Source organism: Lampetra fluviatilis, chromosome 36 (assembly GCF_964198595.1).
Source record: "Lampetra fluviatilis chromosome 36, kcLamFluv1.1, whole genome shotgun sequence".
NCBI lineage: Eukaryota > Metazoa > Chordata > Hyperoartia > Petromyzontiformes > Petromyzontidae > Lampetra > Lampetra fluviatilis.
Window position 1 is genome coordinate 10,590,489 of NC_136310.1, and position 17,732 is coordinate 10,608,220.

At 61.8% G+C, this 17,732-nt stretch overlaps 1 protein-coding gene across 2 annotated transcripts in view; it reads right to left on the reverse strand.

Moving 5' to 3' along the window:
* Nucleotides 1-15,516, reverse strand: part of TNK2 (tyrosine kinase non receptor 2) — a 44,197-nt gene extending 28,681 nt beyond the window's left edge. For both annotated transcript variants that reach the window (XM_078873366.1, XM_078873365.1), the window contains exon 1: nt 15,251-15,516. In XM_078873366.1, the coding sequence (XP_078729492.1) occupies nt 15,251-15,503 (253 nt within the window). In that variant the 5' untranslated portion in view covers nt 15,504-15,516. The remainder of the gene's footprint in view (nt 1-15,250) is intronic.
* Nucleotides 15,517-17,732: the final 2,216 nt, after the last annotated feature.

Consider the following 17,732-nt stretch of genomic DNA (forward strand, 5'->3'; position numbering starts at 1 on the left):
ACAGCTCTTGTTCGGCCGGATCGAGGGGGCTAAACGGCCGCGGCACGGGCTAGAGAAGAGATGGAGTGATGTGGTACAGGAGGATGTGAAGCTGAGTGGACTTGCCGATGACTGGTACCAGTGGTGTCAAGATCGGCCTTTGTGGAGGAGGCTCGTGAAGTACGCTACTGGGCAGTTGGAGGCAGTCGCTCTCCAACAACAACAGAGGGCGGAGGAGCGACGCTCACAACAACGAGTGGAGCGCCGGGTGGCTAAAGCACAGCAAGTTGGCACAGTAGGGGGCACAGGTGGTGCATCAGCCAGTCATCTCAGTCAGTCAACCCGTGGCACCTGGGTCTGCCCCGTGACCTCCTGCCAGCGGGCGTTCGACACTCAAGGTGCACATGGCCTGGCACAAGCGGTGTGGTGACGTCACCGCCACTTAGTGGCGAATGGCGGTTGTTGCCTTTGTAGATGTGCATGTGTTCACGTGTGCAGGTGTTTAATCCGAAAGGCGCGGTGAAGAAGGATGAGGAGCTAAAGTGGACTTGCCGATGACTGCTACAGGCAGAGTGGAGATCGGCCTCTATGGAGGAGGCTCGTGAAGGACGCTGCTGCTGCTGCTGGGCAGTTGGAAGCAGTCGCCCTCCAGCAACAATGGTGGGAAAGAGGAGTGACGCTCACAACAACGAGCGGAGCGTCGGGCAGCTAAAACGCAGCGAGGCGGCATGGTCAGGGGGCCACAGCTGCTAGTGCATCTGCCAGTTGTTTCAGTGAACCCGTGGCACCTGCTGGGCCTGTCCCACGACTTCCTGCCAACGAGTCGTCGACACTTCACGTGGCCTCGTGGCACACCTAGTCTGGCACAGGCGCAAGGCTGCTGCTGTTGTTGTTGTTGCCGTTGCGTGTGTGGGAGTGTGGGAGTGCGAGGAGAGCAGACGCGCGTGCACTTCGCCGCTTGATTTTGATCACCGTACCCGTTTCCGGAAAGAGGTTTCATAATGTAATCTATTCTGAGCCGCTCCCTAGGTCGACTCAGCTTTCAAAGCGTGAGCCTGGTGCGGTGTGTGATGTAAGCCACCCACCCCCTCATTTCCCGTGCCGGCTTTCATAGGTGCTCGCGAACAGCACTTGCCCCTACAGTCTGTTAAGGCTATATGGGGGATCTTTGTCTTTGGTGATGATGCTGGCGAAGGTGGTGGTGAAGGTAGTGGAGGCAATCGAAGCTTAACGCGACTCCCATCAGGGTGTGTACGAAGATGCTAGCGGCTGTTTGCACACTGCTGGCATGTGTGCGAGCTCGGTTTGCCTGTACGAATGGGCCATCTGTTCCACCGAACCTCAGGAAAGTGCGCAATCCTGTCCCAAAATAAGTGGCGCCTTGTTCCCAGGTTTGCGTCAGGGTGAGGTGTGGCTGCCCCCCGTCTCCACAAGGCCAATAGTGTTCATGCCACACTGGCATTGGGACAAACACGTGGTTTTGATCACCAGCAACACTAGCACCACCAGCACCGCCAGTACCACCACCAGCGCCACCACCAACACAGCACCATCACCACTACCACCAACAACACAAACACCACCACAACCACCGCCACTGCCCTGCGTCTAGCTGTCACCTCTGAAGTACAAAATAAAGACTGGGACATATAATGGGAAGTAGAAGATTTCTCCAGAATACCGGAGGAGGGGAGGAGCCCACGTGAACAATTCACCAGGCTGGTCAGCGCGGGTTGGCGAAGGCAGGAGGCACACATCGAGGAAGCATGGAAGTACAGTACAACACAAAAATTGGTTTTGCTGCACTGGCTCTCTGCTGCCCACCACCGAGGCCTGCATCTGCCTATGACAGCCAGGCACGCACAGGGAGTCACCAGCCCACACGCAGCCCAGGCTCAGCCCTGCTTAGCTCTGAGCGAACCGGCCGGAACGCACCACTCATTCCAGGAGCAGAGCAAACGGCAGCCCCTTAACGCGTCAACAAAGCGAGTCGCGCCGCCACAACACAGCGCACACTTTGTGTAATGCTCGGACACTATCCAGAAACACCAAAAAATAAAGGCTTGAAAATAGAAACTACCGTAGCCGTCCGTACCCTTCACGTTGGAGGCTTTGCGTACAATCAGGGCTGAATTACAGAACCTGGCACACCACATCCTGTATACCTCTCACGATGGCTGTGGCTGCTACAAGTCCACTGAGCTATGTCGTTTCTTATCAGAAGCGACCTGGCCACAAATGATCGCTCAACGATTAGACTTATCACGTGGAAATTCTAGCCGCCAAATACCATCAACGCGTGTTTCTAATTGTGGAGGGAAAAACCAGAGGACCCGGAGAAAAATCCACACGACCACGGGGAAAACATGCAAACTCCAAGTATACAAGCGTCAGGGTCGGGATCGAATCCACAAACTCATGTCTGGTATACCAGGTGAGGCAGTAACATCTCGCCACCGTACCAGAGACTCAAAAAATGTGTCCACCCCTTGCACACCTCTCGCTATGTCTGTGGCCGCCACTAGCCACGTACCACCCACCCCACTCCACGAGTGACCCGGGAAATCTTGGGTGGAAAGGTAAGCCCCGCACACACAACCGTGAAAAGAGTTGGTGGCTGACGAGTCGGCTGGCAACTTGAAGAGCTCCCTATTGAGAATGGGGACGAGCGGCAGGTCCACGTGGAGGCGCTTGGTGACGACAGCGTCAACACGAAGCTGGGCACGCTCGTGCAGCCCGCCAGAACCAGCCAGGTGTCTAGACGCCCGTCATGGTTGTGAGTCAGTGGCTTGGTCATGTTTGGAGTTCGGGACTTGTTTGAGGTTGTAGCTATAGACATGCTTAGGGTCATAGTTACAGGCCATGTGTATGATTCGGGATATGGGTAGAGACTTGCTAAGGATTAGGGTAAGCGTTACAGGCATGTGTAGGGTTATGGTTAGAGATGAATTTACGGTTATAGTTAGAGACATGGCTAAGGGTTAGAGTTACAGGCATGTGTATGATTAGGGATATAAATAGAGGCTTGTTTGCTACTGTTGATTAGATATGAGGTTGGCTGAGAAGATAGGGTTATAGGTAAGATAGGGTTATAGGTAAGATAGGGTTAGAGGTTAGATAGGGTTACCGGGAGGGATTCTGTGTGTTTAGGGTTAATAGTCAGGATTAGGGTCAGCCTGTACATTCTTCCACAAGTGTCGGCCAATGTGAGAGGGTGGCGGAGCGGTGGCACGGCGGTTAGCGCAGCGCTCGACGAAGCCCGGCGACGCGACCTCGGTTCGATTCCCAGCCACGGCTACCATCAGTGGCGAGGGACATCCGAACCATTCCTGGGTCTCCCCTGCCACACCACCTTCAAACAAAACCGCACGAAGCAGTGTGGTGAAGTATGGACAAACGACTTTCACAACCTGCAAGTGGATTGACAAAGCGGCCGGACCATTCTACACTGCTGTGCGGGTGTCACGGTGGCGAGATGTTAACTACCGCGCCAGTCCTTCCCCCCAAGCACCTCCAACGAGCAAGGATGGCTGCACATACGGTGCGAAAGAAGTTCAACATGCATACAGGAGGCCGTGGGTTCGATTCCAACCCTGGCGCCTGTATATTTGGAGTTTGCGGTGTGGTCACGTGGATTTCTCTTCCGGGTCCTGCGGTTTTCCCCTCCACATTTAGCATCAACAACGTCACGCGTTTAAAGCGTGTGGCTGCTGTACATTTGCACGTGACGATAAGCCACTTCGTCGAGCTGTGATTGCCAGGCCGCTTCTGAACAATAGCTACAGAGCTCAGTGGGGCCTCACCTGGTAAAATACTAAATATGTCGTTTAGTTTAGTGCATTATACTGGGGTTTGTCGAATGAACAGGTAGGAAGCTACTGTGACGTGTGAGTGCAATCGCCGACAGGCAGAGCACAGACGCGTTTACGTAACAGCAGCTACAGTCGCCGTAACGTCACCACGGTGCCTGTGCCAGGCTATGTGCACCTTGCAGGTGCCAGAAGGCGATAGTAAAAACGGGGTGAACCGACTCAGACGGCTTGGCAGATGCACCGCATGAGCTGCCCACTGTTGCCAGCTTTGACTCAAGACACGCACAGACAGAGACACCGTCACAGGAACACGGGGCCAGGGCGGTCATGGAGAGAGCAAGGAGGCGGAGAAGGGGAACTTGGGGGAAAGATGAGGCAGGGGAGAGGGAGACACGAGACACGGAGGAAGGGAAACACGAGACACGGGGAGGAGGGGCACGGGGAGAGGGGGGGGCACGGGGAGAGGGAGGGGCACGGGGAGGGGGGGGCACGGGGAGAGAGACACGGGGAGAGAGACACGGGGAGAGAGACACGGGGAGAGAGACACGGGGAGAGAGACACGGGGAGAGAGACACGGGGGGGGAGAGACACGGGGGGGGAGAGACACGGGGAGGGAGAGACACGGGGAGAGAGAGACACGGGGAGAGAGAGACACGGGGAGAGAGAGACACGGGGAGAGAGAGACACGGGGAGAGAGAGACACGGGGAGAGGGAGACACGGGGAGAGGGAGACACGGGGAGAGGGAGACACGGGGAGAGGGAGACACGGGGAGAGGGAGACACGGGGAGAGGGAGACACGGGGGGAGGGAGAGGCACGGGGGGAGAGAGACACGGGGGGAGGGAGAGGCACGGGGAGAGAGAGAGGCACGGGGGGAGGGAGAGGCACGGGGAGAGAGAGACACGGGGAGAGGGAGACACGGGGGGAGGGAGAGGCACGGGGAGAGGGAGACACGGGGGGAGGGAGAGGCACGGGGGGAGGGAGAGGCACGGGGGGAGGGAGAGGCACGGGGAGAGAGAGACACGGGGGGAGGGAGAGGCACGGGGAGAGAGAGACACGGGGAGAGAGAGACACGGGGAGAGGGAGAGGCACGGGGAGAGAGAGACACGGGGGGAGGGAGAGGCACGGGGAGAGAGAGACACGGGGAGAGGGAGACACGGGGGGAGGGAGAGGCACGGGGAGAGAGAGACACGGGGAGAGGGAGACACGGGGGGAGGGAGAGACACGGGGAGAGGGAGACACGGGGGGAGGGAGACACGGGGGGAGGGAGAGGCACGGGGAGAGGGAGACACGGGGAGAGGGAGACACGGGGGGAGGGAGAGGCACGGGGAGAGAGAGACACGGGGAGAGGGAAACACGGGGGGAGGGAGAGGCACGGGGAGAGAGAGACACGGGGAGAGGGAGACACGGGGGGAGGGAGAGGCACGGGGAGAGAGAGACACGGGGGGAGGGAGACACGGGGGGAGGGAGAGGCACGGGGAGAGGGAGACACGGGGAGAGGGAGACACGGGGGGAGTGAGAGGCACGGGGAGAGAGACACGAGGAGAGAGAGACACGGGGAGAGGGAGACACGGGGAGAGGGAGACACGGGGAGAGGGAGACACGGGGGGAGGGAGACACGGGGGGAGGGAGAGGCACGGGGAGAGGGAGACACGGGGAGAGGGAGACACGGGGGGAGGGAGAGGCACGGGGAGAGAGAGACACGGGGAGAGGGAGACACGGGGGGAGGGAGAGGCACGGGGAGAGAGAGACACGGGGAGAGGGAGACACGGGGGGAGGGAGAGGCACGGGGAGAGAGAGACACGGGGAGAGGGAGACACGGGGGGAGGGAGAGGCACGGGGAGAGGGAGACACGGGGGGAGGGAGACACGGGGGGAGGGAGAGGCACGGGGAGAGAGACACGGGGAGAGAGAGACACGGGGAGAGGGAGACACGGGGGGAGGGAGAGGCACGGGGAGAGAGACACGGGGAGAGAGAGAGGCACGGGGAGAGAGAGAGGCACGGGGAGAGGGAGACACGGGGGGAGGGAGACACGGGGGGAGGGAGACACGGGGAGAGGGAGACACGGGGGGAGGGAGAGGCACGGGGAGAGGGAGACACGGGGGGAGGGAGACACGGGGGGAGGGAGAGGCACGGGGAGAGAGACACGGGGAGAGAGAGACACGGGGAGAGGGAGACACGGGGGGAGGGAGAGGCACGGGGAGAGGGAGACACGGGGAGAGGGAGACACGGGGGGAGGGAGAGGCACGGGGAGAGAGACACGGGGAGAGAGAGACACGGGGAGAGGGAGACACGGGGAGAGGGAGACACGGGGAGAGGGAGACACGGGGGGAGGGAGAGGCACGGGGAGAGAGAGACACGGGGAGAGGGAGACACGGGGAGAGGGAGACACGGGGAGAGGGAGACACGGGGAGAGGGAGACACGGGGGGAGGGAGAGGCACGGGGAGAGAGAGACACGGGGGGAGGGAGACACGGGGAGAGGGAGAGGCACGGGGAGAGAGAGACACGGGGAGAGGGGAGAGGGAGACACGGGGAGAGGGAGACACGGGGGGAGGGAGAGGCACGGGGAGAGAGAGACACGGGGAGAGGGAGACACGGGGGGAGGAGAGGCACGGGGAGAGAGAGACACGGGGAGATTTTGATTTTTTGAATGTCTTTATTCCGGCACCCTCTGCCCAGTGCAGTGGCGCCCATGTGCGCGATATAAACCAACCACAAAAACCACACCGCACAACCACAAAAAACGTCGCGCCCGCTTCAGTGTCCAGGCACTATTCGCACCGGTCACCCCTGAGGGGGGGGGGGGGTTCTGGGGGGGGGCGGAGGGGGGGCATCCGGTCAGGGGGGGGGAGGGAGTCAAACACAAACAGGACCGCGCCCGTCATCGACCGTACACAGGGCGTCCCGCGCCCTACCCCACCGCGGGAGGAACTCCCCCTCGGCCCGCCGTCAGCCTGTGGTGGGCGAATTCTAGCCGCACGCGCGCCTTTATCAGGGCCTGCGCCACCTGCAGCACCCCCGCGCCGCCGACCTTTCCTTCCAGCGCGCGTTTCCTCGTCGTGTACGTTGCGAGCTTCGCTTGCGCGCACACAAAGTTCGCCACGTCCCTGACGGGCCTCGCCACGCCGGTCACCCCATGTATGTACGCGCTCTCTCGGGCCGGAACGTCCAGCCTCCGGAGCACCGCCTTCACGAAGGCCAAGAGTGGCGCCAGCCTCGCGCACTGGAGGTACGCGTGAACCACATCCTCCCGCACCCCACAGAACGCACACGTGTCCGGGGTCCCCGGCACGGCGCGGCTGACCCACACGGCCGTTGGCAGCGTGCGGTGCACCAGCCGCCACTGAAGGTCACCGCAACGCTTGGTGGTGGGAGGGCGGTACAAGTTTTTCCACTGGGGCCCCGCAGTGTCCAGCGCGCCAAAGTGTTCCCTCCACCCCGTGTCCGGCTGGCCCACCAGCTCCGCGCTCAGCACCGCCTTCAGACAGGCGTCGTACAGCCGCGTTTTTTTCGCGCCTTCGAGCGGCACCCCGGTGCACCCCGCCATGCGCAGCAGCGTCCCGCCCTCCACGTGGCCGTCGGGGGCGCGGACCGAAAAGGCCAGCGGAGGGAACGGGGGGGTGTCCTCCTCCCCGACCTCCGCCAGCCGGACGCCCAGCGCCTGCATCGCCCGCAGGGCCTCCCTCAGCACCTTCGCGCCCGCCAGGACCGTGCGGCGTCCGGCCGCTCCGGAAATTTCGAGGGCCGTCCGCCACGCGTCCCGTCCGGGCGCCAGCAGGTCACCGACCCGTCCGATGCTGCATTCGGCAAAGCGCCTGGCCAGGGCATGCTCACCCCGCAAGCCAGGCAGGACTGCATTGGCGAACAAGGGCTCCCCCACGAAGTGGGCCGCCCTGTATCCGCCGCCGACCCGCGCCCAATCCAGCGTCGACCACGCGTCCATCATGCCGCGGTAGACCGCGGGCAGCGAGGCTCGGTCCACGATGGCCTGGTCCGTCAGGAACAGCTCCCGGGCGTACCCCAGACGCCCGGCGCGCCGCAGCAGGCCGAGGGCCAGGGGCCGCCCGGGCCGTCCCTCCCCCCCGTACAACAGTCGCTGCGCTTGTTGGATCCTGAAGGTCCGGATCCGCGCCGCTACGTGCACGAGGCCCTGTCCCCCCTCCGCCACCGGCAGACACAGGACCCCTGGCCTCTGCCAGTGGTGACCGTGCCACACGAAGGCGGTGAAGCGCTTCTGTATCCGCGCCACTAGCCCCGCCGGAGGTTCCAGCGCTTTGGCTTTGTGCCAGAGGAGTGCCGCGGCCAAATTGTTGACTACAAGTACCCTCCCCCGGTACGCCATTCCCGGGGCGAACCGGGCCCACGCCGCCAGCGTCGCGTCAATTTTTCCCTCTACCTCTACCCAATTTTGTTCCACCTCGACCGGGCTTCCCAGATGTACCCCGAGGTAGCGGGCTCCCCCCGCGCCCCAGGCGACGCCTCCCGGGAGCGCCAGTGAGCCCACCACCCCGCCCGGTCTCAGCGCTATCGCTTTGCTCTTTTCCCAATTTACGCTGGCGGCGGAGGCCCTCTCGTAGAGACGGACCGCGCCTCGGACCGCCTCCACGTCTTGCGCGCCCGTCACCACGACGCACACATCGTCAGCGTACGCCGAGAGCGTGATCGGCGCGTCGCCCGCACCCGGGAACTGAAACCCCCCCAGCGTACCCCGCAGCCGCCGCAGGAGAGGCTCTATACACAAGGTGTACAGAATACCGGACAGAGGACACCCCTGCCGGACCCCTCCCCCGACGGCCAAGGGGGCGCCAAGCCTGCCATTTATTTTAGTGAGGCTACTCACCTCCGTATACAGGAGGCGCACCTGCGCCCTGAAGGTTGGCCCTACCCCGTATGCCTCCAACGCCCTGTACATATACGCGTGTGAGACACGGTCGAAGGCCTTCGCCTGATCTAAAAACAAGAGGCCTGCATCAACGCTGTGGGCGGCGGCGAGGTCCATGATGTCCCGCACCACCCCGACGTTGTCATGTATGGCTCTCCCCGGGACGCAGTACGACTGGTCCGGGTGCACGAGGCTCCCCGCCACGGTCTTCAGGCGGTTCGCCAGGGCTTTAGCCAAAATCTTACAGTCCGTGCATAGCACGGACACCGGCCTCCAGTTGTCTAAGCGGCGCAGGTCACCCTTTTTTGGGAGCAGGGTCACCACCGCGCGCCTGCTGCTCTGCGGCAGCACCCCCGACCGGAGGCTCTCGCGCAGTACGTCGGCGAGCGCCGGTCCGAGCTCGCTCCAGAAAGTCGTGTAAAACTCGGTAGGAAGGCCGTCTATGCCGGGGGTCTTCCCCGCGGCGAGACTCCTCACCGCGGCCTCCAGCTCCGTCATGGTGACCTGTTCGTCGAGCAGTTTGGCGTCAGGTGGAGCCAACCTGGGGACGCCCTCCAGGAGTTCCGCCACCGCCTCCTCGTCAATTTTCTTCTCAGCAAAAAGCCGTCCGTAATACCCATTGACGAGGCGCACGATTCCCTCCCCGTCACACTGGGTCTCTCCGTCCGGCCCCGTCAGGCTGGTGATGTCGGCCCGCTGGGCCCGCGTGGCCCCCTGCCTGAAGAAGGCTTTCGTCGGCGCGTCCATACTGTACAGGTGGGTCATCTTCCGGCCCACAAACCCCCTGTATGCGTCGTTGTCCGAGACGGCCCTCAGGAGCCGCTGTTGTTCCCGCAGCTCCCTGCAGCCCTCGGCGGCGGGGTGGTGGCCCAGTGCCTCCTCCACCGCCAGCACCCGGGCCCGGAGAACCTCCTCCTCCTCGCGCCGGGCCGCGACGTGTTGGCCCATGTAGGCCCTCGCCAACACCCCCACCTGGGCCTTCCCATTGTCCCACCACTGCTGGAGGGTGGCGAAACGGCCCCGTCTCTCCTCCCACACCTTCCAAAAGGCCCGGAAGGCCGCCCGAAATCCACCATCGTCCAGCAGGTTCACGTTCAGTTTCCAATACGGCCGCCCTTGCCCACCGTGAGGGAGATGCAGGCGCACGTACACCATGTGGTGGTCGGAGAAACCGGGGGGAACCACCCCGCTCTCACCGAGCAGGCTGGCCCCCCCGGCCGTGACGTACACCCGATCTAGCCTGGCCAGGCTCGGCCGCCCCCCCGCACCGCACCTGGTCCATGTGTACTGCTGCCGGCCCGGGTTTTGGAGCCGCCACGCGTCGAGTAGTCCGTGGTCGGCCACGACGGCCGCCCACTCTCTTGCAGATTCGGGGTGTGGTTCTGGCCCAGTTCGGTCGAGGGAGGGTTGGAGCGTGCAATTAAAATCGCCCCCCACGATCGTGACCGCCCCCTCGACGCCGTCGGTCTCCGCCACCACCCGCCGTAGTTCGCCCTTGAAAAACACGGCCCTGTCCCTCGACTTGCTGGGCGCGTACACATTTATCACGCGGGCCTTGGTGCCGGCGAGCACCATGTCCGCCACGACGAGGTGGCCGGCCACTACCTCCCGAAAAGTCAGGGCGTCCGGGGCGAAGGTCCGGGAGCACACCACCGCGACCCCCGCCGCCCCGTTCACCCCGTTGCTAAAGAAAAAGGAGCGCCCGTGCAGCAGCTGCTGGCGGCTCGGCTGTAGCGCGGCGTCTAGGTGGGTTTCTTGTATTAAAGCCACGTCGACCGCCTGATCGTCGAGGAGCCTGCACAGCCGGCGCCACCGGTCCTCGCTGCGCAGACCGTTACAATTTATGGTCGCGACAACTAATTGTGGCCCCATTGCGGCGTTCAGGGGAGGTCCACGCGCCCTGTCGCCTTTGAGGCCTCCTTTGAGGCCGCCTTCCCCTTCCCGCGCAGCCTCGTCATCATTCCTTTAATACGGTAGCGTTCCCTCGGAGTGCAGCCGTACTCTGCCGGCCGCCGGCAGATCTCCTGCGCCGTGGAGAGGAACGCGTCCGCGTCCGGGAAAGCCTTTTTGGAAAACACCCGCTTGCCATAGTTGTCTCTAAAGAAGGCAAGGATGGTCTGCGCGGGCATTTTCCTATCCGGCTCCACCAGGCCGCAGCTCCACTCGCTCCCGCAGACGCTGCCTCCGTCGCCCTCACACACGGTGTAGGCGTCGTCGTCGTCTACGTCATTGTCGCCGCCGCCTCCTCCCGGGGCGCCGCAGTCTTCATTGTCGCCGCCGCCCGCCCCGGCGTCCGCGCGCCCGTCGCGGTCACCCCCGGGGTCAGCGTCCGCTGCCCACCACCGTGGGCCCAGGGCGCCGCTCGGACCGGGGCGACTCTCGTCGTCCGGCTCGACGGGCGCTCCCTCGGCCGCCGTCGTCGCCGGCTGCAGCGCACCTCCGTCGCCGCTGCGGGTGTCCGCCTCTGGGGGGGGGGTGGGGGGGTGTGGGGGGGGGGGGTGGTGGGGGGGGGGGGTGGGGGGGTGGGGGGTGGGGGGGTGGGGGGTGGGGGGGGTGGGGGGGGGCGGGTGGGGGGGGGGTGGGGGGGGTGGGGGGGGGTGGGGCGGGGGGGGTGGGGGGTGGGGGTGGGGGGGGGGTGATGGGGGGGGGTGGGGTGGGGGGGTGGGGAGTGGGGGGGTTGGGGTGGGGGGTGGGGGGTGGGGTTGTTCCATGGTCCATCTCTTCCCCCCGTGCCGCGATCTCAGCGCTCTCGGGCTGCCCCGCCGCGTCTCCATCGATGCCGGCCGTGCGCTTTGGGGGGGGCGCCTTCGTGCTCCCCCTCCGCGTGCCCGTTCTTCGCCTTCCTCTTGGCCCTTTGTTTCTTTCGGCTCCCTTCAACCGTGACGAAGCCGGCGGAGTCGTCCCCCGGCGCCTGCGCGTCGCCGCCTGGTTCCGCTCCCGGCGGGTCGTGGCTGATGATCTGCCGCTCCCGCCGGTCCTGCCGCTCGTCCTGCTGCGGCTGCTGTTGCTGCTGCTCCTGTTGCTGCTCCTGCTGCGGCTGCTGCTGCTGCTGCTCCTGTTGCTGCTGCTGCTGCGGCTGCCGCTGCTGCGGCTGCTGCTGCTGCTGCTCCTGTTGCTGCTCCTGCTGCGGCTGCTGCTGCTGCTGCTCCTGTTGCTGCTGCTGCTGCGGCTGCTGCTGCTGCTGCTGCTGTTCCGGTTGCTGCGGCTGCTGCTGCTGCTGTTGTTTCTGCTGCTGCTGCTGCTGCTGCTGTTCCGGTTGCTGCTGCTGCGGCTGCTGCTGCTGCTGTTGTTTCTGCTGCTGCGGCTGCTGCTGCTGTTGCTGCTGCTGCTGGTTCTGTTGCTGCGTCTGTTGCTGGTGCTGCGCCTCTGGCCGCCCCCACTGTCCCGGCGTCGTCGCGGCAGGTGGCGCGGCCACCCCGCTCACCTTGCTCGGGCAGTTTCTGCGGGCGTGGCCCGATTTGCCACACCCGTAGCACCGGAGTCCAACCGATGAGGCATACACCGTGTACGTGCATTTGTTTATGGTGTATTTTAGTGTAACGTCAAGCTCCTCGGCCCCATTTTTCAGGACCATGAAAACTTGCCGCTGCAGTGCCTTGACGTGCGTGAGTGCAGTGTTGGTCGTTCGCATGGGCAATGTCGTGATACTCGACACGGCCGTGCCGAAACGCTGCAGGTCGTTGCGCAGCTCGGCGTTGGAGAGGTACGGCGGCGTGCCGGAGAGCAGCACGCGGACCGCGGGTGAGGCAAGCGGGGCGCATTGTACATACAGCTCCCCGACCGTGAGCCCCTTCTCGACGACGCGCGCCACCATCTCCTCCTCCGCCACGTACACGGTGACACCGCGGTTTTGGCGCTGGACGGCCCTGACGTTGGCGGGGCCGACGCACGCGGCCACCGCGACGGCGACAGCTTCGGCGGTTACCTCCGGCGGAGGAAACGCCACGAGGCCGTTCCTCCGCGTGAGGCTCATCATCCTCGCGTCCTCCTCCTCCGCGCGCTGGCGCTGCGCCATGATGGCGGCGGCAGAACACCTGTGCGCTGTGTCGTTGGGGTGTTTGCTGCTGATGCTGTTTTCGTTGTCGTTGTTGTTTTTGTCAAAATAATCGTAGAAATAAATAACAAGTGATAGAAAAAAGTAATAACCCCCCGACACAACAAACACACAACACACACCTGAAACCAATCACCAGACAGACAGACAAACACACACACGCACAGACAAGCACACACACGCGCAGGACAAACACACAGACGAACACACACACGACCGAACCAACAAGTAAACAAACGAAAACGAATAATCACACCAACATACAAATAACAAAACGACAGATAAATGAAAAACCGCACGCGCAATCAAACACACAAACCAACCACTCACCCAACAGACAAGCAGGCCAGACCCACGTGGTGCCGATCCAGGTACAAAGCACCAGGCCAACACACAACGCGACCAGCCAAGCAGACAAACAGCCAAACGAACACACTGCCAAACACACAAACCAGCCAAACACACACACAACACAAAATAAAACAACACACAACACAAAACAACCAGACAAGTCACAACACAAACCAAACACTCTCCAAGCAGACAAGCAGGCCAGACGCACGTGGTGCTGATCCAGGTACAAAGCACCAGGCCAACACACAACGCGACCAGGCCAAGCAGACAAACAAACAAAACAAACACTTAGACAAACACACAAACCAGACAGACACCCACACAGCACAAACCAAACACAACACAAACACAACCAAACACTCACCAGGCAGACAGAGCAGGCCAGACCCACGTGGTGCCGATCCAGGTAACAAAGCACCAGGCCCACACACAACGCGACCAGTCCAAGCAGACAAACGAACACACAGACAAACACACGACACCGACACACACACACAACAGTAGTAATAGCAACCTGTTTCTACAGCAGGCTGACCCCCGGGATGAGAAAACAGAATAAACTAGAGTTTTTCCTAGTTAACTCTCTCTAGGCCAGGCTCAGGCTCTCACCTGAGCCCAGGCCTCCATCCGCTCACCTGGTGGAGCAGGAGCGACCACTAGGCGTGGCCTCTCCGCACGGGGAGAGAGAGAGGCACGGGGAGAGAGAGAGGCACGGGGAGAGGGAGACACGGGGGGAGGGAGACACGGGGGGAGGGAGACACGGGGAGAGGGAGACACGGGGGGAGGGAGAGGCACGGGGAGAGGGAGACACGGGGGGAGGGAGACACGGGGGGAGGGAGAGGCACGGGGAGAGAGACACGGGGAGAGAGAGACACGGGGAGAGGGAGACACGGGGGGAGGGAGAGGCACGGGGAGAGGGAGACACGGGGAGAGGGAGACACGGGGGGAGGGAGAGGCACGGGGAGAGAGACACGGGGAGAGAGAGACACGGGGAGAGGGAGACACGGGGAGAGGGAGACACGGGGAGAGGGAGACACGGGGGGAGGGAGAGGCACGGGGAGAGAGAGACACGGGGAGAGGGAGACACGGGGAGAGGGAGACACGGGGAGAGGGAGACACGGGGAGAGGGAGACACGGGGGGAGGGAGAGGCACGGGGAGAGAGAGACACGGGGGGAGGGAGACACGGGGAGAGGGAGAGGCACGGGGAGAGAGAGACACGGGGAGAGGGGAGAGGGAGACACGGGGAGAGGGAGACACGGGGGGAGGGAGAGGCACGGGGAGAGAGAGACACGGGGAGAGGGAGACACGGGGGGAGGGAGAGGCACGGGGAGAGAGAGACACGGGGAGAGGGAGACACGGGGGGAGGGAGAAGCACGGGGAGAGAGAGACACGGGGAGAGGGAGACACGGGGGGAGGGAGAGGCACGGGGAGAGAGAGACACGGGGGGAGGGAGACACGGGGGGAGGGAGAGGCACGGGGAGAGAGAGACACGGGGAGAGGGAGACACGGGGGGAGGGAGAAGCACGGGGAGAGAGAGACACGGGGAGAGGGAGACACGGGGGGAGGGAGAGGCACGGGGAGAGGGAGACACGGGGAGAGGGAGACACGGGGGGAGGGAGAGGCACGGGGAGAGAGACACGGGGAGAGAGAGACACGGGGAGAGGGAGACACGGGGAGAGGGAGACACGGGGAGAGGGAGAGGCACGGGGAGAGAGAGACACGGGGAGAGGGAGACACGGGGAGAGGGAGACACGGGGAGAGGGAGACACGGGGAGAGGGAGACACGGGGGGAGGGAGAGGCACGGGGAGAGAGAGACACGGGGAGAGGGGAGAGGGAGACACAGGGAGAGGGAGACACGGGGGGAGAAAGATGTAAACAAGAGAGGGGAGACACGGGGACAGTGGAGTTGGTAACGTTTGGGAAGGAGGAGGAGGAGACAGGGAGGGAGAGTAGGAAAGCGAAATAAGAGAGAGTGAGACACATAGGGAGACAGGGGGACAGGGGTTAGAGACGAGGGAGACGAGTGAGACGGGGGGCACGGGGAGACAGGGGTTAGAGACGAGTGACACGGGGAGACAGGGAGACAGGGGCTGGAGACGAGTGAGACGGGGGACACGGGAGACGCCGAGGACACGCGGGCCGGGCGATGCGCGGCCCCCCGACTCACCTCGCCGCGCTCCGCCCCGCAGCCCCAGGCGGCCCCGGCCCCTGGTCCCCGTGTCGGGATCGTCCCCCTCGCCCCGACCGCCCCTCACCCGGGCCGCGTCTCCCCACAGCTCAGGCCCACGCGGCCACAGGCCCCGAGCATCCCTGACGCTGTCGCCGCAATCACCCAGCTCGCTCCTGCTGCTCCTGCCGCTGCTGCCGCTGCTGCCCCCAGCGACGCGACGCGAGAATAACCACGCGCCTCTCTCGCCCATCACCTCCCCTCCATCACCTCCCCTCTCATCTCCTCCCCTCTCCCTGCACGGCGCTGTCCACAGCGGCCCACTCTCTCATCCCTCCAATCTTCGCCGCCTCCCCTCGCGAGGATCCCCTCCCAACGCCCACACGGGGAGACGCGACAACGCTGTGGGATTGTGGTGGGAAACGTTGGACCAACGTGGTATCCCATCATTTCCATCTACCCCTCTGATCATTCCCATCGTCTCAAGACTTCCAAACACCCCCATCACCCCACCACGTCCCTCCCATCACCCCGTTCCCTTCCATCGCCTTCAAATGTGCACTGATTGAAATGATGTTTCTTTTCAATGCGCAATGCTCCGCTGCTTGTCGTCTCATCGAGCTTTACGGCGCTGCCATGACTTAGAGTGCCGTGGTGGCTAGGAGATATTAACGACCTCGCCTGGTACACAGGAGATGTTAACTACCTCGCTTGGTATGCAGGAAGTCGTGGGTTCCATCCCGACCCTGACGCCTGCTGCTGTGTATTTGAAATTTGCGGTGTCTCTCTCCCTCTCTCTCACCGTGGTCGCGTGGATTTTTCTCTCCGGATCCTCCCGTTTATTCCTTCACATTATAAACATTACGCGTTTTAGAGTGTTTTGCTGCAATACATTGACACTCGATAAGCCACTTCATTGGGCAATCATTTGTGGCCAGGTCGCTTCTGAAAAAGAGCTACATAGCTCAGTGGGCCTTACCTGGTAAAATAAACATAGTTTACCGTACGATTATATATATGCACATGTAAACGGTTCTGGCCAAAACATTGCCAATGCTTAAAAACAATTACCTGCCAAATGACTCAATTGGCATTGCAACAATGGCAGTAGAATCGCCTCCCTCCTACTCCGAAAACTTGGCACGAACCTTCTGCAAAAAGTAATCTCGAGACTCGGTGAGGCTTTTCTGGGTAACCAACCATAACACAGGAATAATTGTTATTGTTATAAGGCACCAAATATGATCGTGTCATTCGTATATTGTGACTGATGCGGGTCTCCCAATTGCATGTGGGTTTTTTTCTCCAAATGTGAAAGAACGATCTAAATCTGTGGTAATATTAACCTGGCGTGCATCACGCACTACCTTGGGGGTGCGTGGTGCCCTTTCTGGGGGTGCGGGACATGGCCACATTGTATTTTAGAAGGTAAATAATCGAAAACACAAATTAAGCACGGACACGTAAGCGCAACAACTACTTTGTTTCATCAAAACCCTCTGTATTTATTAACATTGTAAAAAAAATACTATTGAGAACCAAAGGGGTGCAAGGCTGCAGTGAAGGGGAAGAACCACTGCTTTAAATGAACAACAATTTCACCCACGACGTCGGAACTCTTCGTAGTGACTGGCAGCCTTGTGCATCATTGCTGATTTGTGGAGTTCCCAGGCTCACAGCGTCGACCGGATGGCAGCCGAATAACTTTTGAGTAAATCCTCATGAGCACTGGAAGTAACGGCAAAGCAACACGACACGCACGCGAACATAAACACCGTGAGAAATGCAATATACACTACAGTACTGTCATATGGTAAGACTGTTTTCGTTCTCAATGTACCTCTAGATCCACCACCGCACTTATGGTCACAACAACTCACCCACCCACTCACTCACCGACTCACCCACTCATCCACTCACTCACTGACTCACCCACTCATCCACTCACTTACCCACTCACTCACCCACTCACTCACCGACCCACTCACTCACCCACTCACTCGCCCACTCACTCGTCCACTCACACACTCACTCATCCACTCACCCACTCGCCCACTCACTGATTGACTCACTCACTCCTACTCAGGCTCCCACCCACTCACCCACTCACCACACTGCAGGTCACAACAACCCACCCACCCACCTACTCACTCACTCCTACTGAGGCCCCCACCAAACCTCACTTTCCTTTCTGCTTCTGCCCACACTGATCACTGAGAAATTCCCCTCCCATCATCATCGTCGTCTCTTTTCCCCAAGCTCTTTTACAACAACAATAATAATCATAACTTTGGCCAATTCAATCAACGCGTTCAGTTACTCATATGCATATTAGAGCATTGATGGTGCTGTTCGTTGCTGTCCGATTGACGTTGCTGGCTGTTGGCCCCTGTGCTCGGCAACTGTGTACACATATAGCGTAATGTTATAACGGAACGAATTAAAGCTCACTGAAGTCCTTTGAGCAAGAAAACAATTACCT